We start from the raw sequence: 24,660 nt of genomic DNA on the forward strand, positions 1-24,660 counted from the left end.
TGGCAGGCAGTCAGTCAAAATTTCTTTGTCTCCATCTGCTGGATGGGAAGCAAAACCCAGCTGACTGGACTGATCCGTGATACTACAGGAACAAAAATTAGCAGGTAAGAACCAATTTTCCTCTTTGTGCTGCACAGATGTAGCAGACACTTCATCAGGTCAGTAGCAGTTACCTTGGTACTATTTCAGATGGGTCTGCAGATTATTTTTGGATCAGAAAATATATGTACATATGAGTGTGCATGTTGATGTTAATGAGATTGCTTCAGCAAGTTCCCCTTCAGTATTTTGGACTTTACTTTATTGGGAAAGGAAGGTAAGTTGATACATTCACTGCTCAAGAACTCTTGGATCGCTTCCTGCATTCTCGTAGCATATGGAAATAGTTTGCCCTTAGACCTTGTATTTCAGGAGCCCTCTTCCTCCTAGGATATGTGCTGCCAGGGTGTCCATCCATCGGATTTGTTAAGCATTAAAAATGTTTGTTACAGGTGCCTTATCAATGTAGATGATTAGGGTAAGGGGTAATCATAATTTGTGAACAGAGCGTATCCAACAGTGAAGGAAAGACTGCAGGATTAACGATGACCCCACAGTGCACTGTGATTTCTTCCCCCCCCCCCCCCCCCATTGCTCTTCTGCTCCTTTAGAGGCAGAGGAATCTTAACACATGAAGTGCTTCAACTTGTAGGCAAAAGCAAAATCAAGGCAATGTTTTGTCCAAACCTGGTAGTAATTTTATTAGCTTGAAGAAATTGAGACTGAAATTTTTTTTTTTTTTCTTCCTGAAGGTGAAGAACAAAGCCCCAGCAGAGGTGCAGATTACAGCCGAGCAGCTGCTGAGAGAGGCCAAAGAGCGAGAACTTGAGCTCCTGCCTCCCCCGCCCAAGCAGAAGATCACCGATGAAGAGGAGCTGAACGACTATAAATTGCGGAAAAGGAAGGTGAGAACTGCTGTGCTCGATGCTCTCATGTCCAGACGAGCCCCCAAAGGAACACTCTAGAACTCGTGTCTGAGAGGAATGATTGGCTAACTTTCCACAGGGATTGTGCCAAGGCTTTCAGACAGAGCAATGAGACTGTGACATTGATGTGGCTAGGCCTTAAGTTTTCTTTTAGCCCAGCTAAATGGTATATGGGCGCATCAATCCCACATCTGTAGCATCTTTGCAATCCCAGGCGTGGTGTGGGTGACTCGAGCACCCTCATTTACTTTGGTGTTGGAGTGGGGTTAGAAACGGGGACGTTCTGAGCCATGAAGGGATAGATTCATGTTCTTCACGTTACTGGGGCCTGCTTGTGCACTCCGCTTAGTGGCTTCTCTGGCACATTCAGACAGCTGCATGTTTTAGCTTTGTTCGTCAGAATTGGATGTAAATGGTATAAAAATTATTTGTTTTGGCCAGCATTTGATAGATTTTCTGCAAGTTATGTGAGTGCTAGCCATTCTTGGTTAATGAAGACATAGAATCTGTTTCCACGCTCAGCAGTTTTGTTTCAAAGTCTTCCATCCCTTTCCCAATCCTTCCCAGACATTTGAGGATAACATACGGAAAAACAGGACAGTCATCAGCAACTGGATAAAGTACGCACAATGGGAAGAGAGTCTAAAAGAAGTACAGAGGTGAGATTTGCCTGTTAATAAAGAGATGCCCCGTGTGTTGCTTCCATTGCGTTTTCTAAAAAGGAACATGGTAGAAGGCTAAGCTATTAATTGACTTTTATGGAGGGGCCTGTATGTTTGTCATCCTACGTTCTGGAGAGGAATAAGGCTTATGAGATCGCGGTGTGTTTTTGTGTTCGATGTTCTGTCCAGATTTTCAGGATATGTAAGGGGGAACATGAAGACTTTTGATGGGGCGCATGGCCCAGAAAGCAGACTGCTTTAGTTCTAGGTGTTATTTTCAGTATTAAATAAGGGACCAAGTGCATGCTATAAGGAGGTATAGGCCAGCTGATACACTTCAGCCTTGACCTGCTAATACTGTGCTGGAGCTCAGAGCTGCCTTCTGGTTTTCTGGTCGTGGACAAATGCCCACTAGAACAGCGTTTCTCAACCAAGGCCTCGGAGCATACCTAGCCAGTCAGGTTTTCAGCACATCTATGATGAATGAATGAAAGATTCGCATGTCCTGTCTCCAGTATATGCAAAACTGTCACATTTTCCTAGCGTGTAGCAGATGGACTCAGGACCAATGGGTATAGTGTACTCCTGTTAGCAGTTGGAGACGGATCAGATTTCAATCTGATGTCAGCTCCTAGTACCCTGTTTCCCCGAAAATAAGACATCCCCCGAAAATAAGACCTAGTAGAGGTTTTGCTGAATTGCTAAATATAAGACCTCCCCCGAAAGTAAGACCTAGCAAAGTTTTTATTTGGGAGCATGCCCGTCGCACAGAACACCAGAGCATGCAGCTGTGATTTTTTTACCCTGCAGGATTCACAGTTAGTTGTCATCACAAACCAGCATAACCAGACAACTATTCAGAATATAATAAATGTTCATTTTTTTGTTCAACAATAGATGTGAATTCTTCTTCATGGAAAAATAAGACATCCCCTGAAAATAAGGCCTAGTGCATCTTTGGTAGCAAAAATTAATATAAGACACTGTCTTATTTTCGGGGAAACACGGTACATATACCCCTGCAGGAAGTGCAGCTCTTCAGTATTTTCCGTCTCCATAGCAGTTAGGGACTATCTGCACGCTCTCACAGCGTTAGAACCAAATTCAAAGAAGAAAATCCAAATTTAAAGAAGAAACCTACCTGAAGATGAACCCCGCTCTCCTGCGGTGATACCCTCAGGTCCCTCCCCCAGTTGAGATTCCCGAGGTGATTTCCGTGGTCCCTCGGAGGTAAGCCTCGGTCCAGCGGCCGAATCGTGGCGAGGACCTAGCCCCGATCCTCGGGCGCGACTGAGAGGCAGCGGGTGCACCCTCGAGTGCGGCGGTGAAGGTATTTGCCCTCTCCCCCCGCAGCCGGAGACCACCCGGGACGCAACCGGAAAGCGCCGAAGACAAGGTAAGGTAGAAATCTTCTGCTTGAATCTGGTCTTCGAGGAGGAGCACAGGTCACCGGCCGGGCCAAGTGCCACCGGGTTGATCCGCCCTAGCAGGGCCAGGCCCCGGCTATTTCCGAGGGTCTACCCACGTGGAGACCCTCCGAGGGGGTCGCCATATTGCCCGCGTGCTTGCCGTCGCCATCTTGGCCCTATTCGCCTCACCGTTCGAGAGCGCACAATTCAAGCTAGGCGCACAAAGCACTTGTGCGCATAAACTTACATGCACATAAAACCTTGCGCGCATAAGTTGCGCGCACAGAGCCGGGCGCATATCTACGACTGAACGCACAGCTGCGCGCACAACTACACGCTCATCTTAAGCGCACTGGAGCACATGAGAGTTTACACGCTGACAGCCATGGCACCTCCAGAAACAGGGCTAAAGGCCTCTGCCCAGCATGCCACATCAGAGCCACACAAAGCGAGGAGGCAGACGCCCTGTGCATGCAGTGCGAAGAGGCCCTGGGAGACCCAGTCCAGGGCCGAGTTCTAGCTCCTCAGGGGGTACCCCGGACCTAGCCAGGGGGACCTCCCCACAGACGGGGACCCCCAAGGAACCAGCGCCCCTCAGCTTTGACCCAGCGTCGATCTCATGGGTGGAGTTCTTCAAGGGGATTCATGCCTTTGTTCAAATGCAAACTGAACCTAAGGCTGACCAGCCATATGCTCCACAGGAGGACCCTCATGCCCCAGGCCCTTCAAGACCTAGGCACAGGCTTCCACTTCCCAGAAGCCCCACATATGGGGACTCGGACATCTCTGAGGAGAAAACTGAACCCATAGAAGAGGGGGAGCTCCCCCCGGGGACAGAGCCTCACCAATCCATGAGACGCTTCTTCACAAAGGACAAGCTCCCAGACTTGGTCAACCAGTACCTGACAGAGCTCGCTATCCCGGGCCCAGGTACTTCAGGGGAACCTAAACCGAACCCCCTGCTGGAGGGTCTTCGACAGACTTCTCACCATTTCCCTCTGTTACAAGCAGCACAGCAGCTGATTGACCTGGAATGCTCCGGAGTCCACCTTCAAGGGGGGACGAGCCTTGGCAGCCCTGTACCCCCTGGACCCGGCAACCAAAGAACTTCTTGCATGCCCAAGAGTTGATGCCATGGTCTGCGTGGTCTCCAAGCGCACTACCATCCCAGTGGAGGAATGAGCTGTGTTCAAGGATGCACATGACCGGCGGCTGGAGTCCATCCTCAGTCATTTGACGTAGCTGCTATGTCTCTACAAATTGCGGTCTGCTGCACCGTGGTGACACGTGCCTGCTTATCACAAACCAGGAACAACACCCCGGGAGAAGACATGGAACCAGCAGTATCATTCCTCGCGGATGCTGCCTCAGACTTAGTGCGCACCGCGGCCAGAGGAGTGTTCTCTGCAGTGGCGGCCAGGAGGCAACTCTGGCTCCGAAGCTTGTCGGCCAGCGCATCTTCCAAAACGCGCCTCACGAGGATGCCCTTCAAAGGATCCCTCCTGTTCGTCAGCGAACTAGAGAAACTGGCCGACAAATGGGGCGAGTCCCCATTGCCACGCCTATCGGAGGATAAGACGAAGAGAAACCAGCGACCCTTCCCCAGGTCTTCCAGGGGCAGAAGTTCACAGCACTTCAATCCTTACAGGAGCAACTATCAAGCCCCCCGCCCTACAGACAGGAACCAGTCCTTTCGGACCAAGCACAACAAGAGGGGAACCAGCTCGGGTACAGGCCCCAGTCGCACCCCACAATGAGATTCAGCCGACCCATCCAAGGGAAGAAGCCAGAGGGGGCAGACTAGCCCTATTCTACCGCAGATGGGTCGAGATAACTTCGGACAAGTGGGTCCTAGCCATCATTCGGGAGGGGTACTACCTGGATTTTCTACGAATCCCTCCAGACAAGTTCGTGGAGTCCCCCTGCCATGACCTCTCCAAGAGGGCAACAGTGGAAGCTACACTGTCCAGGCTACTGGCCCTCGAGGCCATAACCCCAGTGCCTCCGCAAGAAATAAATACTGGGCATTATTCCATCTATTTTATCATCCCCAAGAAAGAGGGAACATTCAGGCCCATCCTGGACCTCAAGTCAGTCAACCGCCACCTCAGGATTCCCCGCTTCCGCATGGAAACCCTACGATCCGTAATAAGGGCGATACAACCGGGAGAGTTTCTCACATCCCTGGATCTTTCGGAGGCCTCCGCCTGTTAACCCTAAAGACTGTGTTTTTGCTGGCAGTGTGTTCAGCCCGCCGCATCTACACATCCCAATTCATCAGGATCACCAGCGTTACCTATGCTTCAAAGTCCTGAACCATCACTACCAGTTCCGGGCACTACCCTTCAGGTTAGCCACAGCACCCCGGATGTTCACCCAGGTAATAGTAGTGGTGGTGGCGGCAACACTGAGGAAGGAAGGAATCCTCGTTCACCCTTACCTGGACGATTGGCTGATCAGGGCAAAGTCACCGGAGGAAAGCTGCCAAGCAACCAGCAGAGTCACTACTCTACTGGAGAGCCTAGGGTGGGTGATCAACACAAACAAAAGCTCCCTACAGCCCTCACAGTCACTGGAATACCTAGGAGTCCGATTCGACACCAAGGAGGACAAGGTCAGCCTGACCCCCACAAGGAGATCAAAATTGTGGAACCGGCTGCAAACCTTGCTGAACGATCCTCATCCCACAGCATGGGATTACCTGCAAGTCCTCGGGCTGATGGCATCCACCCTGGAAGTTGTGCCATGGGCGTGAGCCCACATGAGGCCCCTACAGCGCTCACTCCTATCATGGTGGAGCCCACGGTCCCAGAACTATATCGTACGTCTATCACTCCCGGGCAGAGTTTGGACCCAACTACGGTGGTGGCTGCAGGCCAGCCACATGAGCCGGGGATTAAGGCTATCCTCCCCAACCTGGACCCTACTCACCACAGATGCCAGTCTTCGAGGATGGGGAGCACACTGCGAGGAGTTAACTGCCCAAGGGCAGTGGAACGCAGAAGAGGCGGGATGGAACATCAACTGCCTAGAAGCGCGGGCAGTCAGACTAGCCTGTCTGCGGTTCGCTCACAGACTCTGAAACAAAGCGGTCAGAGTAATGTCTGACAACGCCACGACAGTGGCCTACATCAACCGGCAGGGGGGAACCAGGAGCCAACAGGTGTCCCTAGAAATAGACCCCCTGATGGCATGGGCGGAAGCAAACCTCCAGGAGATCTCCGCCGTCCACATCGCCGGGAAAGACAACATCACGGCAGACTTCCTCAGCAGGGAAAGTCTAGACCCAGGAGAATGGAGGCTGTCATCCGCAGCCTTCCAATTGATAGTGAATCGGTGGGGGACACCGGACATGGACCTTCTGGCAAGCAGATCCAACACCCAAGTATCCAGATACTTCAGCCGCAGGCGGGAACCGCAGTCCCAAGGGATCGATGCCCTGGTACAGACCTGGCCACCGGGGACTCTACTCTACGCCTTCCTGCCGTGGCCCCTATTGGGCGCGATCATTCACAAGCTACAACTACACAAGGGACTAGTTCTTCTGGTGGCACCGGATTGGCCAAGAAGACCCTGGTACGCAGACATGAGAAGACTGCTGGCAGGGAGCCCTCTAACCCTGCCCCCCACACAAGGACCTGCTACAACAAGGTCCGATCCTCCATGAGGATCCAGCTCAATTTTCTCTTACATGGCCTGCCTGAGAGAGCGGATATTCGGGGGCGGTAATCGACACCCTCCTCCGAGCACACAAGTTCTCCACATCGTTAACGTACATAAGGATCTGGAGAGTATTTGAAGCCTGGTGCGACGACCACAACATCAAGCCACGCTCATTTAAAGTTCCGTGATCCTGGAATTCCTACAGAATGGACTACAGAAGGGTCTGTCCCTCAACTCCATCAAGGTACAAGTGGCCACATTGTCATGCCCTGGCTCCAAGAGCAAGGGCGACAGCATAGCTTTTCACCTGGATGTGTCACGCTTCCTGAAAAGAGTCAAACACATTCGCCCACCACTAAAGTGGCTGGTACCTCTGTGGAATCTCAACTTCATTTTGGACTTCCTAGCGGGAACCGCCTTCAGACCCCACCGAGGCCTGTCCCTCCGCCTGTTAACCCTAAAGACGGTGTTTTTGCTGGCAGTGTGTTCAGCCCGCCGCATCTCGGAACTACAAGCACTGTCCTGCCGAGAGCCGTTCCTCAGGCTCACCCCGGAGTCCATCCAGCTATGCACGGTTCCCTCCTTCCTCCCCAAAGTGGTCTCACACTTCCACCTCAACCAGACCATCTCGCTGCCAACGACGGATGGCTTGAAGAATTTGGAAGAAGCCCGTAGTCAACGTCATCTCAACATCGGCAGACTCCTATCCAGGTACCTGGAAATGTCGGAACCCATACAAAGAATGGACCACCTTTTCGTCCTTCACAGCGGAAAGAGACAAGGGGAAGCGGCCTCACGGGCAACCATCGCCCGCTGGATCAAGGAAGTCATCAAGGCAGCCTGCGTAGAAGTTGGCAAGCCACCACCTCTACAGGTCAAGGCCCATTCTACCAGAGACCAGGCAGTATCCTGGGCAGAAACTAGAATGCTGTCACCTGCCGAGATCTGCAGGGCGGCGACATGGTCCTCCATCCATACTTTCTCCAGATTCTACCATCTGGACGTTCAGGCTCGGGAGGACACGGCATTTGCAAGGGCAATACTAAGTGGACCACGGGCAGCCTCCCACCCAGTTCGGGAGTAGCTTTTATACATCCCATTGGTCCTGAGTCCATCTGCTACACGCTAGGAAATGGAGAAATTACTTACCTGATAATTTTGTTTTCCTTAGTGTAGACAGATAGACTCAGCATCCCACCCTTGGCTGCCGTTACGCATGGTCTCTCAAATAATTCAAGGGTAAGTCATGTTTTCATTTACCTAGGGCATCCACCATGCCGGGTGTCGACGCTTTCCGGTTGAGTACACTGACGGTCTCCAGCTATAGTCAATCAATCAGTTCAAGTTAATCAAGTTTGAACGTTTAGCCAAATTATGAAGTTATTCAAGTTAACCAAATTATTAAGTTAATCAATCAGTCAGTCACACATATATCCACAAGGCTTTTCGAGGAGAATACTGAAGAGCTGCACTTCCTGCAGGGGTATATGTACTAGGGGCTGACATCAGATTGAAATCTGATCCGTCTCCAACTGCTAACAGGAGTACACTATACCCATTGGTCCTGAGTCCATCTGTCTACACTAAGGAAAACGAAATTATCAGGTAAGTAATTTCTCCAATTGTGACTATCCTGAAAACCTGATTGCCTTGAGAACCCCTGCACTAGAAAACAGACTGAAACCGCCAAACATGTTTCACTTGGCAGCTAAGCTGAGATTTTAGTGCCATAGGGAAAAGTTCACTGGCCACATTTATCTCATGAATTTCTGTACTTGTGTCTGACCCTTCCCCATTATGAAGAGCAAGTCTGTTGTATTCGTCCATAGTGTCACCAGTAAAACTGTTTGTTGAAAATGGCTAATAAAACAATATGTGCTATATAAACTATTGAAAAACTTGACATGTGCCTTCAGAAATAATCTTTCTTTTGCCTCTCAGGGCCCGCTCTATATACGAGCGGGCTTTAGATGTGGACTACAGAAATGTTACCCTCTGGCTGAAGTATGCCGAGATGGAAATGAAGAACCGCCAGGTTAATCATGCCCGCAATATCTGGGATCGAGCCATCACCACCCTGCCCAGGGTCAATCAGTTCTGGTAAGTTGTGTGTGCGCCCCAAGCAGTCTGCACTCTCCCCACTTCCAAATGGTGAGCAAACCATGAATAACCATTACAAGCTATGAATCACACATACCTTAGCTTCCTGCAAGCCCTTCACATTTCATTTTTTAAGTGTATTTAAGAGAAACAAAAATAGGAATCATGAGCGAACTGTCCCCTAGCTGGCATCCCCATGCCCATCCAGTTTAGTACTTAAGGAACATGCATGCTGATCTTGCCAGAGCACATGGCCTGGCACCCAGATGGCAGGACACATTCCCAATAGGGACAAGGAAAATTGTTGCTGATGGTATTGCAGGATTAAAGTTGGGTAAACTGTTTGCTAGCACAAGTGTCATTTGTTTGGGGGTTTTCTCCATTTAGTAACTGACATAGTTTGCATTTGCCATTTTTGGTTTGAAAAGGTACAAGTACACTTACATGGAAGAGATGCTGGGGAATGTGGCAGGAACGCGACAAGTGTTTGAACGCTGGATGGAGTGGCAACCGGATGAGCAAGCATGGCATTCTTACATCAACTTTGAGCTGAGATACAAAGAGGTGGACCGGGCACGCTCTATTTACGAGAGATATATCCTTGAGAAATGGTCAACCTGGGTCCTAGCTTCAAATTTACACTCTGTTTGATTTTCTCCATGAACGTGAGAATCTGGTGGGCTGTGATTTTTTTTTTTTCATTCTTTCTTGTTTTCTTTTACATGCTCGTCCCGGCCATAGAAGAAAGATCCCATGCTCCGTGCTAATGTTTTCCAGTGTGGCAGATATATTTGAATCCAGTTTTATTGACACTGATGTAAAACTGGTCTGGTTTTGGAAAGGCTTTTTCCCCCACAGGCACAAAATCTGAGAAATCCCTGTCCTAAATCAGCCTGGGTGTATCAGGTTGTTCTACTACTTGAAGGCAACTGTCATAAAGCAGGGAATTCATATCAACTAGGGAAAATACCACTAAAATGTAATATGAGCAGTGCTTTCCAACATGTTGAAAGCCAGGCAGAATCGCCTTTAGATGCAGCATCGGTAACTTTCTGACTTCAGAGATGTTAGACCAGCCCGGTGGCTTGCTGGCAGACTGCTAGCAGAATTCTCAGTTTAATCCCCAAATCGAGTCTTGCGCGCTCCGGGTTAGCTGGAGCTGGAAGATACTGCATTGACAGCCCCTGTGGGGTGTGGGGGAGAAAGGAGGATATGGTCCTTTCTCAAAGGGAACACCCAGTGGCTGGATATAGGGCTCCTGATTGCAGGATTCCGGAAGGAGCGCTGGTGCTCCCCGACTGTCACTGCACTAGTGCCAGTTAGCCTATGGTGACCAAACTAGATACATTGGGGGGGGGGGGGGGGGGGTTAAAAATCACTGGGCAGTGAGGAATGAAGGTTTATGGCAGCAGATACCAGGTCGGTTCTAATTGAACTAGAAGCCCAAACGAGTAGGAAAAAATTGTATGGTTTAAACAAAATAGAGAATGCTCCAAATATGAGGGGGATGGAAAAAGAAAACCATGAGAGAACGAATTGCACGTTTTGCACAGTGCTTCCCTGAAGGATCTGAAGCCTCCCAAAGACAGAGGCAGCATATGCCGCACAGCAGCTAAGCCATACAATTTTGCTATACCGTGTAGAGTTTTAGAAGTATATGTATTTACTTAAATTATATTCCTTGTACATACCCAGATCAGTCCAAACTCCTGGGTTTTGCCTCCCCACCAGCAGATGGAGACAGAGAAGTTTTGACTGAGTCTGCCCTATACCTTGAGGTGCCACCTACAGTCCATTAGTATTTCTCTGTCTCCAGCAGATGGTGGAGGTGCAAATCCTTACAGTCTGTAATTAGTCAAAAAAAGAGAGAGAGAGAACGGGACACTGATTTAGTGACAGATAGTATAGTTAGGTTTTTCTTTTGGCCTTAGTTCTTTTTTGGTTCCCAAAAAAAAAAAAAAAGCAAAGAGGAATTTCTTGAGCCTCCCCAGGGGGTTGTCTGGTCCCACGGGGGCCATCCCCCCTGGTATTCAAGGCGGAGGGTACTAGAGGTTGAGAACCCCGTTGCCCGGTGCTACTGACTGTATTTGGGGGTGATACCGGGGAGCCCGACTCATTCACCCCCAAAGGACAGGACCCGAGCCTTCACTGTTGTCAGGTTGGGGGAAAAAAAAAATAGAGCAGAGCTGTTCTGCCGGGCTTGACTCTCCGCTTTGCCAGCCCTGTCTTACCACTGCCACAGCCTTGTTTTTTTTCCGACACTGACTCTCCGCCGCAGACTTCTTTCTTTTTGAGTCGACCGGTCCCCAGAGTCATTGTCATGCCGCGTGGATGGCTATGCGTGCGCTTTTCTCGGGATGGGCTCTGCCTGCCTCCCTGGAGGGGGGGAGGGCTGCTCAGGAGGTACCGGGAACGGTGGTTTAGGGTCGCGCAGAGTGTCTGCAGGGCTCAGACGACAGCGGCTTGCCTCCCCGGATCCATTTTGTCCGCTTTTCATGCGGCAGCACAAACCACAGAGGGGGAAGGGAATTCTCCCCCTCCTTTATCCCCGCAGTGGCATCTGATTGGTTGGTGAGTGTGATGCTTGTAGTGCCATACAAAATTATCGTGGACCAGCCGGCTCCAGCATGCAAGATCATCAGTGGGTCTCTTGCTAACATGACGGCCACAGAGGGTGCTGGGGGAGCAGTTCAAAGTATTTTAAAAAATTAAGTTAACAGTAAAGTTTTTAAATGATACAGGAGTAGGTTTTAATGCTTATAAAGCGTGCTTTATGGTAAAGTTCAGAGAACGTGATTTTTTTTTTCCTTTAAATAAATACATGAAAAAGCTTCTAAAAGAATGAATCTCTTAACTGAGCAAATGTTCTATTAGTATATTGGAGAGGCCGAGCATGAGGAACCTCAGGCAACAACTCTTCCTAGTGTGCTGATCAGACTCTCCAAATAAATCTTCAGGTGCGGAAGAGCTTCACAGGCTGGAAGCAATGAGAGATGCTCAGGGCATTTTTCTAGTGGCGATAACTGACAGGAGGAGTAGGGCAAAGACGTGTGGGGAGTTCTAATATACTCCGTACTTACCTGTAACCTTTCTGTAAAAAGTAAGAGCCAATATTGTCCATCACTTGGTCTACTCTCTTCTCCCTCTTCCTCTGACTATGGAATCTTTAATTTTCCTAGCGTGTAGCAGATGGACTCAGGACCAGTGGGTATAGTGTAATCCTGATAGCAGTTGGAGACGGATCAGATTTCAATCTGACGTCAGTCCTAGTACATATACCCCTGTAGGAAGTGCAGCTATTCAGTATTTTCCGTCTCCATAGCAGTTCGGGACTCTGTGCACGCTCGCACAGCGTTAGAGTAATTTACCAAATCAAGAAGAAATCTTACCTCTACAGATGAGCTCCGCTCTCCTGCAGTGACACCCTTTGGGTCCCTCCCCTAGTTGAGAATACCCAAGTTGATTTCTGCGATCCCTCAGAGGTAGGCCTCTGTCCAGCAGCCGACCCTCGGCGTGGACTTAGCCCCTGACATCGGGTGAGGCTGAGAGGCAGTGGGTGCAACTTAGAGTGTGGCGGTGAAGGTAATTCCCTCTCCCCCCACAGCCGGAGGCTGCCCGGAACGAGACCGGGAAGCGCCAAGACAAGGTAAGGTAGAAAACTTCTTAAGTCTCCAGTCTCCAAAGCTCGAAGAGTCGCACAGGTCGCCAGCCGGTGCCAGTGCTACCAGGTTGATCAGCCCTAGCAGGGCTAGGCCCCGGTCAGATCCGAGGGTCCTCCCACGTGGAGACCCTCTGAGGTGGTCGCCATATTGTCCGTGTGGTCGCCGTCACCATCTTGGCCTTTTCGCAGCCCTGTCCGCCGTCCCAACCCATGCGCACAAATATCTTGTGTGCACGTCGTCGCGTGCCCAAGTGCCATGCGCACAAGTGACGCGCATAGCCACATGCTTACTGTGCCAGGCGCATAAGTTCGGTATGTGCGCACAACAGCGCGTGCGTCTCCCTGAGCGCTTACCAAACGCACACAACTTTGACGCACCGGAGCGCATAACTAAGCCACCCAGTCCCTGTATTTTACACGCAGAAGCCATATCACCACCGGAGAAAGAAGCTCAAGGCTTAGGGCCTTTGCCCAGTATGCCACATCAGAGCTGCACAGCATGAGGAGGCCACAGCCCTGTGTATACAGTGCGAAGAAGCCCTGGGGGATTCAGCCCATGGCCCTCCCCAGCTGGTGCTGGGATCCAGTTTCTCAAACAGTACACCGGACCTCGTGTCCCTCAGCGGGAGCCTCCCTCAAACAGGGCTCCCCAGGGACACATCGCCTCTTAATTTAGACCCAGTATCTATCTCCTGGGTAGAATTCTTCAAAGGCCTGCATACTTTCGTCCACATGCAGCCGGGGCCTCCGATAACACGACCACAGCCTCCGCCAGAGGATCTCAACATCCCGGGACCCTCTATGCCCAGAGAAGTGCCTCCACCGCCCAGAAGCCCCCCCCCCAGGGACCGAACCCCACCGAAACATGAGCCGTTTCTTCACCAAGGATGAGCTCCCAGACCTGGTTACCCACAGCTTGAAAGAGCTCGCTATCCTGGGCACAAGTGCTTCGGGGGAACCTAAGACAAATCCCCTCCTAGAGGGACTCCCTCAGACCTCCTGTCATTTCCCACTGTTACAAGCCGTCCAGCAGCTAATTGGCTTGGAATGGGGAAGCCCCGGAGACCACATTTAAAGGGGGGGGGCAGGCCCTGGCAGCCATGTACCCTCTGGACCCCGCTACCAAAGATCTCCTGGCATGTCCGAAAGTGGATGCCATGGTCTGCGCGGTCTCGAAGCGCACTACTATCCCAGTCGAAGGAGGAGCAGCACTCAAGGATGCCCAAGACAGACGTCTGGAATCCATCAGTCTTTTTTGACGTCTCCGCTATGTCTCTACAGATAGTGGCCTGCTGTGCCGTGGTGACACGTGCCTGCTTATCACAGACCAGGAACAACACTCCCTGGGAAGCCCTGGAACCAGCAGTATCATTCCTCATGAATGCTGCTTCTGATCTGGTGCGCACCGTGACTAGAGGCGTGTCATCAGCCGTGGCGGCCAGAAGACAACCCTGGCTCCGAAGCTGGTTGGCCGACGCATCGTCCAAAACGAGATTCACAAGGATGCCCTTCAAGGGAACCCTCCTGTTCGGAAGCGAGCTAGAGAAGCTAGCCAACAAATGGGGTGAAGCCCCACTGCCGCGGCTACCGGAGGACAGGGATAAGAGAACCAGCGACCCTTCCCCCGAACTTCTAGGGGCAGAGAATCACAGCGCTTCAACCCATACAGAAGCACATATCAAGCGACTCGCCCCGCAGGCAGGAGCCAGTCCTTTCGGAACAAGCACAACAAAAGGGGAGCCGGCTCAGGCCCGGGTCCCAGCCGCACCCCACAATGAAAATCTGCCGACCCATCCAAGGAAGGAAGCCATGGGGGCAGACTTGCCCTATTCTACCAAAGATGGGTCAAGAGAACTTAGGACAAGTGGGTCCTAGCCATCATTCGAGAGGGATATTATCTGGATTTCACCACACCCCTCCGGACAAGTTTGTGGAATCCCCCTGTCACGACCCCTCCAAGAGGATGGCAGTGGAAGCTACACTGACCAGATTACTCGCCTTAGAGGCTATAACACTGGTGCCCTCACAACAATTAAATACTGGGCACTATTCCAACTATTTTATCGTTCCCAAGAAAGAAGGGACGTTCCAGCCCATCCTGGACCTCAAGTCGGTTAACCGCCACCTGAAGATTCCTCGCTTCTGAATGGAAACCCTATGCTCGGTCATAAGGGCGATACAACCGGGAGAATTCCTTTTATCCCTGGATCTTTCGGAAGCCTACCTGCACATTCCGGTCCATCAAGAGCATCAGCGTTTTCTATGCTTCATGATCCTGGACCATCACTACCAGTTCCAGGCACTGCCATTTGGGTTAGCCACAGCACCCCGAACGTTCACCAAAATCATGATGGTAGTGGCAGCAACACTGAGGAAGGAAGGAATCCTCGTACACCCTTATCTGGACGATTGGCTGATCAGGGCAAATCCCCAGCGGAAAGTCACCAGGTGACCAACAGGGTCAAAACTCTACTAGAGAGCCTTGGGTGGGTGGTCAACACAAACAAGAGCTGTCTGCAACCCTCCCAATCTCAGGAATACCTAGGAGTTCAGTTCGACACAAAACAAGACAAGGTCATCCTGACACCGACAAGGAGATCAAAACTGATGACCCAGTTGCGAACCCTGTTGAGCGAGCTTCGTCCCAAAGCATGGGACTACCTCCAAGTCCTCTGCCTCATGGCATCCATGCTGAAGTAGTGCCATGGGCAAGAGCACACATGAGACCCCTACAGTGCTCCCTACTATCACGATGGAATCCGCTGTCCCAGAACTACACCGTTCATCTCCAGCTCCCGGACAAGGTTCGGACCCAACTACGATGGTGGCTACAAGAAGACCATCTGAGCCAGGGAGTGAGGCTATCCTCACCAACCTGGATCCTGCTCACCACGGACGCCAGCCTACGAGGATGGGGAGCACACTGCCAGGAGCTAACCGCCCAAGGGCAATGGAAAAAGGAAGAGTCGGGATGGAACATCAGTCGCCTAGAAGCACGGGCAGTCAGACTAGCCTGCCTACGGTTCGGCCACAGACTCTGAGGCAAATCATTCAGTCATGTTGGACAACGCCACAACAGTGGCCTACATCAACCATCAGGGAAGAACCAGAAGCCAACAAGTGTCTCTGGAAATAGACCCCCTAATGTCATGGGCGGAAGCGAACCTTCGAGAGATCTCTGCCATCCACATCGCCGGGAAAGACAATGTCGCTGCGGATTACCTGAGCAGAGAAAGTCTAGACCCAGGAGGATGGAGACTGTCAACCACAGCATTCCATTTGATAGTAAGCTGTTGGAACACCAAGCATGGACCTCCTGGCAAACTGATCCAATGCCCAAGTGCCCAGCTTCATCAACCGCAGAAGGGAACCTCAGTCCCAGAGAATCGATGCCCTGGTACAGATCTGGCCACAGGAAACGCTATTATATGCCTTCCTGCCCTGGCCCCTATTGGGCGCAATCGTCCACAAGATAGAACACCACAAGGGGCCAGTACTTCTAGTGGCCCCGGACTGGCCAAGAAGGCCATGGTATGCAGACATGCGAAGGCTACTGACGGAGCCCTCTCCTGCTACCGCCACACAGGGATCTGCTCCAACAAGGGCCGATCCTCCACGAGGACCCAGCTCGATTCCCTCTTATGGCCTGGCCATTGAGAGGACTCGCCTGAGGAAGAGCGGATACTTGAGGGCAGTAATTGACACCCTGCTCCGAGCACGCAAGTTCTCCACATCCCTAACATACATAAGGATTTGGAGAGTATTCGAAGCCTGGTGTGAGGACCGCGACATCATCCCACGCTTAATCAAAATCCCCGCGATTTTGGAATTCCTGCAGAAAGGCCTACAGAAGGGATTGTCTCATAACTCCATCAAGGTACAGGTGGCCGCATTGTCGTGCTACGGAACCAAGAGTGAGAACGGTAGCCTAGCCTCTCACCTGGATGTCTCCCGCTTCCTGAAAGGAGTCAAGCAGATCCGACCACCCCTAAAGTGGCCAGTGCCTCTATGGAACCTCAACCTGGTCCTAGACTTCTTAGCAGGAGCCTCCTTCAGACCTCTCCGCGGCCTGTCCCTCCGACTATTAACATGGAAAATAGCCTTCCTGGTGGCAGTCTGTTTGGCCTGTCGATTCTCTGAGCTACAAGCACTGTCTGCCGGGAGCTGTTCCTCAGGCTCACTCTGGGAACCATCCAGTTATGCACGGTCCCGTCCTTCCTCCCCAAAGTGGTTTCTCACTTCCATCTCAACCAATCCATCTCGCTACTATCGCCAGATGAGCATAAGAATTCAGAAGAATCTTGCCGTCTGCGCCACCTCAATGTCGGCAGACTCCTAGTCCGATACCTGGAAAGGTCTGAATCCGTACGAAAGATGGACCATCTATTCGTTCTTCACAGTGGGAAGAAGCAAGGGGAAGTGGCCTCGTGAGCAACCATAGCCCGCTGGATCAAAGAAGTTATCAAGGCGGCCTACGTAGAAGCAGTCAAGCTGCCACTTTTACAAGTCAAGGCCCATTCCACTAGAGCCCAGGCAATGGCCTGGGCGGAAACCAAGATGCTGTCACCTGCCAAAATCTGTTGAGCGGCGACATGGTCCTCCATCCACACCTTCTCCAGGTTCTACCGCCTGGATGTTCAGGCTCAAGAGGACACAGCATTTGCAAGGCAGTACTAAGTGGGCCACGGGCAGCCTCCCACCCAGTTCGGGAGTAGCTTTTATACATCCCATTGGTCCTGAGTCCATCTGCTACACACTAGGAAATGGAGAAATTACTTACTTGATAATGTCGTTATCCTTAGTGTAGACAGATGGACTTAGCATCCCACCCATGGCTGCCGTCATTTATGGAATTCTCTGGCGACATCCCCGAGAGCGGGTTATTCACGGGTAAGCCAAGCCTTTCCTCCAATTATGACACCCATCCTACCAGGTGTCGACGTTTCTCAGTTGAGGACACTGGAGGTCTCCAGCTATAACCAATTCAACCAGTTCAAGTTAATCAAGTTATCCAAGTTTCACAAGTTATTCAGTCACACATATATCCACAATTGCTTTTTGAGGAGAATACTGAAGAGCTGCACTCCCTGCAGGGGTATATGTACTAGGACTGACGTCAGATTGAAATCTGATCTGTCTCCAACTGCTATCAGGAGTACACTATACCCATTGGTCCTAAGGAAAACAAAATTATCAGTTAAGTAATTTCTCCATTGCTTTTCATTGGATTAATTCAACAAGTCCCCCTACTCCTCTGTCTAACAAAGGGCAGGTAGTTCATAGCAATCTGCTTACAACCCTCTCACTGGCCAGTTGTGGTGATGACTGCAAGTGTTAGAAAATGGTATGATATGTTTTCAAAAAGTCACATTTCTGTCTGTTATTTGTAGATGAACTTTTTTATTGAGTCTCTGTCAAGCAAGGGCCAATAACTTTTTTTTTTCTACTAGAAAGTTTTTGTTTTGTGTCCTTAACTCCTTTGCACTCGTCATTGTGCACCCCGATATTAAAAACTGGATCAAGTATGCCCGCTTTGAAGAGAAGCACACTTATATCGGCCATGCCAGGAAGGTGTACGAACGGGCAGTGGAGTTCTTTGGTGAGGAGCACATGGATGAGCAGCTGTACGTGGCCTTTGCAAAGTTTGAAGAGAATCAGAAAGAAGTAAGATGACCCAAGACTGGATGACTGAAAAATTATATGTGAAGAATGGAATAATTTGAATGCAATGAGATGATAGGCTTTTGTTTGGGAGATTGTTTTGCCTATTCTTCGTTTGACTTGAAATTGTGTGCTTCCTCTGGTTTGTGGTTTGGTCTATGGTAACTGGAAGAGAACTTTTCTGACTGATATTGGCCATGTGAGTACTATGATAGGCAAGAGCAGAATCACACCCCTAAACCAGAATGAGGGATTAGCATGTTCCTAGTAGGGTGGAAAGATTTGAAATTGTTCATATAAGACTATTTGCAGATTGTACCAGAGCTTGGTGTACACTCGCTGATCTCTATGACTGTTTACAGTTTGAGAGAGTGAGGGTGATCTACAAATATGCCCTGGATCGGATTCCCAAACAGCAGGCCCAGGAACTCTTCAAAAACTACACCATCTTTGAGAAGAAGTTTGGGGACAGACGAGGCATTGAAGATATCATCGTCAACAAGAGACGATTCCAGTATGAAGAGGAAGTAAAGGTGAGAAGTATGAGGGAATGCCTACATTCCCCAGGTAAACACCCAGTTTGGGCCTGACATTTATTTAGCATGTCTTATATTCCACACTCTCCAAATCATGATCTGTGTGGAGTACCACATGACATTCACAATTTACATGCAACAACAATCACCATTATATGTAATTTGATTTTATATTTGTTTAAGCATCATTAAAATAATATGCTTTAACTTGCTTCTTAAAGAGCTTAAGATCCTCAATGATCCTGAGATTCTTAGGTAATCTATTCCATAGAGTAGGTGCTACATAAGAAAAAGCTCTTGCTCATGTGGAAGTCTCACAAGGGTGAGACTTCCAAAAGATTAGTATCCTTAAGGCCTCAATGCTCGGCTGGTGCATATTTTTCAAAACCTTCACAAGACTACAAGGGTTATCTCCATATACCAACTTGTGCACCAACACCACTATTTTGAACTGTATCCTCTGACATATTGGAGCCAATGCAGCTCCACAAGTACTGGAGTTATATGCTGAATATGGCTGACTCCACTCAAAATACATGCTGCCGCATGATGTAGCAGCTGTAATGCACATAAATGATATGTGGTACAGTACCATAGCAGCACTGGTATTTTCTCTGGCCGTTTTGAGCATAGGAAAAAATGAAGCTGTGCCTGCTTTGTCTGTATTGAGAGGAACCCACTGATGAGAATTTCACTGATGTGTGTGTCCTTTCTCTTAGGCAAACCCTCACAATTATGATGCTTGGTTTGATTACTTACGGTTGGTTGAAAGTGACGCTGAGCCTGATGCAGTCCGGGAAGTGTATGAAAGAGCCATTGCCAATATGCCACCTATCCAAGAAAAGAGGCACTGGAAGCGATACATTTATCTCTGGATCAACTATGCATTATATGAAGAATTGGAAACAAAGGTATAGCTATTAGGTATACAGCTTGAGTTGCTTTGGCTGGCTGCATGCTCATCTTGGTTGCAGATTATGTTGGTCTGATTATTAAATGAATAAAATGTAAGGCATGACAAATTGCTTTTTCACGTTGGGAAACGCCAACATAGCAGCAATGCACCCTTGCTGCTGAGCGTTTCAGCAGAGCCCATTTCTGAGTGGGCAGGTTGAGGGGCTGCTTCTAAACTGGTCATCCATGCACTGGGCTAGTTGTCTGCTGCCCTAGAGAACAGTTGTTCACTACAAAGAGTCATCTGGTTGATGCATTGTCCCAAAGAGATCGAGGAATATTGTAGGTTAGGGCAAGAGTGAATGGAATGGCCTGCATTGTACTTTACCACATACGGAGAATAACTTTAATACATTCATGAGTGCACCGATGAACACACGTAGATGGGCGCACAGATGCAGTCGCATGTATTTTGTATTGTATATGCACAAATCAACCCAACACAATACTTGCATATCTAAAAGATATGAGGCATCTGTTTTCAGCATAGCTGGATAAGTAGCGTTTTATCACTTCCTGTATTACTTAGCCAGATAAGTAGCGGTTTTTGACACAATTTGTCCAATGTATCTCTAGGTCATCAAGACCCCTCTGGTTATTTAGCCTGAACACCCCCCCAATTTACCCTGACCTCTCACCCAGTCACTATTTGGCTATAAAGAATTTTATTCTCACCTGATAAATAGCAAAAGTAAATATATGCAGGTAACAGACGTACACGCATGCCTTTGCTGGGATATAAAATAGCAACTTGCACGTGTAAATGTTGGCTCTACCCCAGAACGCCCTGGCCCACCCCTTTTTTATACAAGTACATTTATTCACATACGTGTACGTTTGTGGCTTATAAAATAGAATTTGTGAATATTTGTACACACCTGCTAATTTTTACTAATGTAACTCTTTTAAAATTCATCTGTCTCACCTCTGCTATAATTGAGCATCACTTTCTAAAATATAAAACATGAGCGATAATCTGAGCAGACGACCTGGAGGCAGTGATCACAACCACTGAGGCTGGGGAGAGTGAGTCCAGGCATCAAGTAATAAAAATGCCTACCAGCTGATTGCCCATGGCAGATGCTGAGGCACCTGTAGTCTATGCCTCCCAACTAGAAGTCTGGTTGAGCAAGATACGAGAGGGTAAAAAATGGGGGTTCATTGGAAGGGGGACCCTAGATATTTGCAAATGTAAGCTCAGTAGAAGCAGGTTCCAATTGAGCTTGAAACCCAAAAGAGCAGGAGGAGACTTCTGGGTTTGTTTGTTTTTTCATTGAATTGTATCTGCTTGCAAGTAGTTTCAGTGAGACTTTTTTTTTTTTCCTAAATCGTCAGCAAAAAAGATGGCAGCCTCTGAGTCTTGCAAGCCCATGCATTGCAACATCTTTTAATTGGTCCTTGAAAAGAGTATCACAACCTACAAAGACTCCTGCTTCTCCAGGACCAATGCAGCTACTTAAAATCCTATACTATGGAATTGTCTTGTTGAACTGTTCAGATTTGTGCTGAAACCATACTGAATTCCTACATCACCCACACATGGTATGATTTAACAACTTGCCTCTTCTGCAGGATCCAGAGAGAACCAGACAGGTGTACCAGGCATGCTTGGAACTCCTCCCTCACAAAAAGGTAGGGGTCAACTGTCCCAGGCATTTCCAGTAGATTAAGTTTTGGTTTTCCACAGACGGAAAGGAGATCTGCAGAAAAACTGTTTTGAGCACTTGTGCTTTTCAGAGGGCTTATCAGAATAGCTGTGACCAATTGAAAAATAGTATTCATTCATATGATTCCTGTCAGTATTTGTAGCTGTCCCAAATCTTGGAAGCAAGAATGAAAATTGATTGTAAGGATTTTGCCTGGGATCTTTTTTCACAGATGGAATTGTGTAAGTTTTGGGCATTCCAGAGGTATCCAGTCAGAGTTGCAGTTTTATTTTTTAATTGCTTTAGAAAGCCAGAATTTGGGCATTTCATGTTTTGGACTTTAAAAAAAAAAATTCCAAGATCCCAAGACAAAATTCTGTCATTGCTGTCCTCTTTCCTTGCCTGGTACTGCACAGTACTTCCCAGTAATAACTTACCCTCATTCAAGGACATTTTCTCCTAATTCTGCACAGTACTTCCCAGTAATAACTTACCCTCCTTCAAGGACATTTTCTCCTAATTCAATTCAGTTTAGAAATTTGTATTCCAATCAAGGGCAAAAGTTTCCATACAAATCCAGTCACCAATATACTAATGATAAAGAAATCTAAATAAAACAGAATACATAGTGAAAAGTGCAAATCCTGTTACTGCATGTTCAGTGCCCTAGTCTGTTCCAAAGCATAAATCAGAATTTTTCATCCTCCTTACAACATCACAAAACAGCAAAATCAACCAGGGCAAGAAAAGAACCCCAAAGGGTATCAGGTATAAATAGCATGAAAAGCAGCTGAAGCAGTAGTACTGGGAGCATTCAAGATACCACAGCCATCCTGAGTCTCCCATTTTAAAGGTTTTTATTTGCATTTTGTAGGAAGTACAATTTCTCCTAAGTGAAGTTTAAAAGAAGCTTTGGGGGTTATTTTCCAAGTCTCGTTATGGCGTTTTCGCATGCGATAAGGCGTTTTGCCTCCGCACCAGCAGATGGAGACAGAGAAAGTTCTGACAGACTCTGCCTTATATACCTAAGTGCCACCCACAGCCTGTCAGTATTACTCTGTCTCCAGCAGATGGTAGGAGTGCTCAACCCACAGTCTGTGTTACTTAGTGTAATTGTTAGTTAGCTTCAGGTGGCCAAATACAAAATATTTTTTATTTAATTCTCATTTTGAAGTAATATTAAAAAAAAAAAAACCAGGAAGTTAAACTCAGAGGAAAGACAGTGTGAAGTTCTCCTCAGCCTCCTAGGGGAAGGTCCATCCCTCCTGGTTGAGGCAGCTGCGGCTGTGTTCGAGGACCCGATAGCCATATCATTGCAGCTTAGGGGTTGACACCGGGAAGCCCTGCTCACTCATCCTAGGAGACCTAGCAGCGAGACCTTGACTGTTCCGGGCAAGTAAAAAAAAAAAAAAGTTTCTACTTTTGTCGGCTCTCCTTTCCCTTCAGCGGTACTTTTTTGGGGTTCTTTCTCCCGCTCGCGGTGATTTAAAAAAAAAAAAAAAGATTTGGATTTTTTTTCTTACTTTGCTCTCATCAGCCCGTCATGCCGCGGAGGTCAGCGTGCCGAGCGTGCGGATTGGCGCGCTCGCATTTGTCGAGGGACAGCTTGTGCTCCGCTTGTCTCCCTGGGGGGAGAAGGTTCCTCTACAACCACCAGGGGGTCATGTTGAGGGTTACTTTAGTCTCCCATGAGTTTGGGGAGCTGCTGGCTGATTCTGCTGCCCCATTCCTGCTGAGCGCGGGAGCGGGCGCCATTTTGGGAAATTTCAGCGCAGCGGCTGTGTCAGGACAGCAGTTTGCCGCCGGCCATATCCCCTCAGCGCCCGCCCACGGGGGGGGCCAAATCGGCTAGTCCTGATACATTTCCTTCAGGGGATGATCCTACAGAGGACGAAGATGCCTCTTCTTCCTCCTCCTTTAATTCAGATTTTATTATGCTGTTACACAAGGCCTTTAAGGCCAGGAGGGCCTCTAAGAAACAGGGATTGGACAGAATTTCATCCACACTGCCCTCTAAGCACCGTAAACGGTCCAAGCAGAAGACTGAGCAGGGGGCTCCTAATGCTAAATGCCCCTTGAGGTTCCTGGCACCACAGGAAGATTCAGACTCTTCCTCAGAGGTCTCGCCGGACCACGATGACCCGGATCTGCCTACCCATCCCCCGAGGGGGTTAGAGGGTGAGGTGGACCCACAGCAGAGTGCTGCACGAGAGTCCCATGGCATGGACGGAGATGATCCCAAGGTGGTCTGCATATTCCGACGGGATGAACTCCCGCCTCTTATTCCTGCTATTTTAAAGGAGTTAGGCATTGAGACGACACAGGATCCGGCGTCCTTAGGGTCTATGGACCCTGTCTTATTGGGTCTTACAGGCCCACCTACAGCTTTCCCTTTCCATTTTTCAGCAATGATTCTTCTCTACAGAGAATGGGACACTCCGGATATGGGCTTAAGGTCACCAAAGCCATGGATAAGCTGTATCCCCTGCCAGAGGAAGCTTTGGAGGTTTTCTGGGTTCCGAAGGTGAACGCAGCCATGGCGGCTGTCACAAAGAAAACAACTATCCCTGTTACGTGTGGTACAGCCCTCAAGGATCTGCAGGATAGAAAACTTGAGGTGCAATTGAAGAAATTCTTTGAGGTCTCTGCACTGGGAGTCCGGGCAGCGATGTGTAGCAATTTCGGTTTGAGAGCTGGGCTTCGATGGGTGCAACAGCTACAGGACAACGAGTCTTTCTCTGAAGAGGAAGTGCGTAAGGCAGGGCACCTGGAGTCAGTAATTGCATATAGTGTGGATGCTTTTTATGACCTCTTGCGGACTTCCGCTCTATCTATGGTTTCAGCGGTCTTTGTACGAAGATTATTGTGGTTGAGAAACTGGGCGGCAGATGTGTCGTCAAAATCACAGTTGGGCTCTCTCCCCTTTAAGGGTAAATTGTTTGGAAAGGAGCTGGAGGATATGATACAGTCCTTGGGGGAGAATAAGGTCCATTGCCTGCCAGAGGACAGACCGAGGTCGAGAGGTTCTTTTTCTTCTAGATCCCGCTTTCGTGGAGGTCGTAGAGCTCGTACGTCTCGCACACCCTCTTCTTCCTTTCGCCAGAGTACTGGCAGGCAGCAGTCTTGGCCTCAGTCCTTTCGTGGACGACGTTTCGGTAGACCTGGTAACTCCCAGTCTACCCAAAGCGGTAAACCTTCCCAATGATGGGCAGCCAGTTCATTCCTCAGTTCTGGCAGTAGGGGGCAGACTGTCCCTGTTTTACGAGGAATGGACCAAAATCACTTCGGACCAATGGGTTCTGTCTGTGATAAAACATGGCTACGCTTTACATTTTGCACGCCTGCCACACCAACAGTTTCTGATTTCTCCTTGTGGGTATGCCACAAAACATCTAGCGGTACA

At 49.1% G+C, this 24,660-nt stretch overlaps 1 protein-coding gene across 2 annotated transcripts in view; it reads left to right on the plus strand.

The window, feature by feature from the left end:
- CRNKL1 (crooked neck pre-mRNA splicing factor 1) overlaps positions 1-24,660 on the plus strand; it is a 67,227-nt gene that overhangs the window by 8,498 nt on the left and 34,069 nt on the right. For both annotated transcript variants that reach the window (XM_029593766.1, XM_029593767.1), the window contains exons 2-9: positions 792-944; positions 1,533-1,624; positions 8,641-8,799; positions 9,228-9,394; positions 17,946-18,124; positions 18,484-18,654; positions 19,377-19,568; positions 21,184-21,243. In XM_029593766.1, coding sequence (XP_029449626.1) covers positions 792-944; positions 1,533-1,624; positions 8,641-8,799; positions 9,228-9,394; positions 17,946-18,124; positions 18,484-18,654; positions 19,377-19,568; positions 21,184-21,243 — 1,173 coding nt within the window. The remainder of the gene's footprint in view (positions 1-791; positions 945-1,532; positions 1,625-8,640; positions 8,800-9,227; positions 9,395-17,945; positions 18,125-18,483; positions 18,655-19,376; positions 19,569-21,183; positions 21,244-24,660) is intronic.

The sequence above is a fragment of the Rhinatrema bivittatum genome, chromosome 3 (genome assembly GCF_901001135.1).
Source record: "Rhinatrema bivittatum chromosome 3, aRhiBiv1.1, whole genome shotgun sequence".
NCBI classification, from domain to species: Eukaryota; Metazoa; Chordata; class Amphibia; order Gymnophiona; family Rhinatrematidae; genus Rhinatrema; species Rhinatrema bivittatum.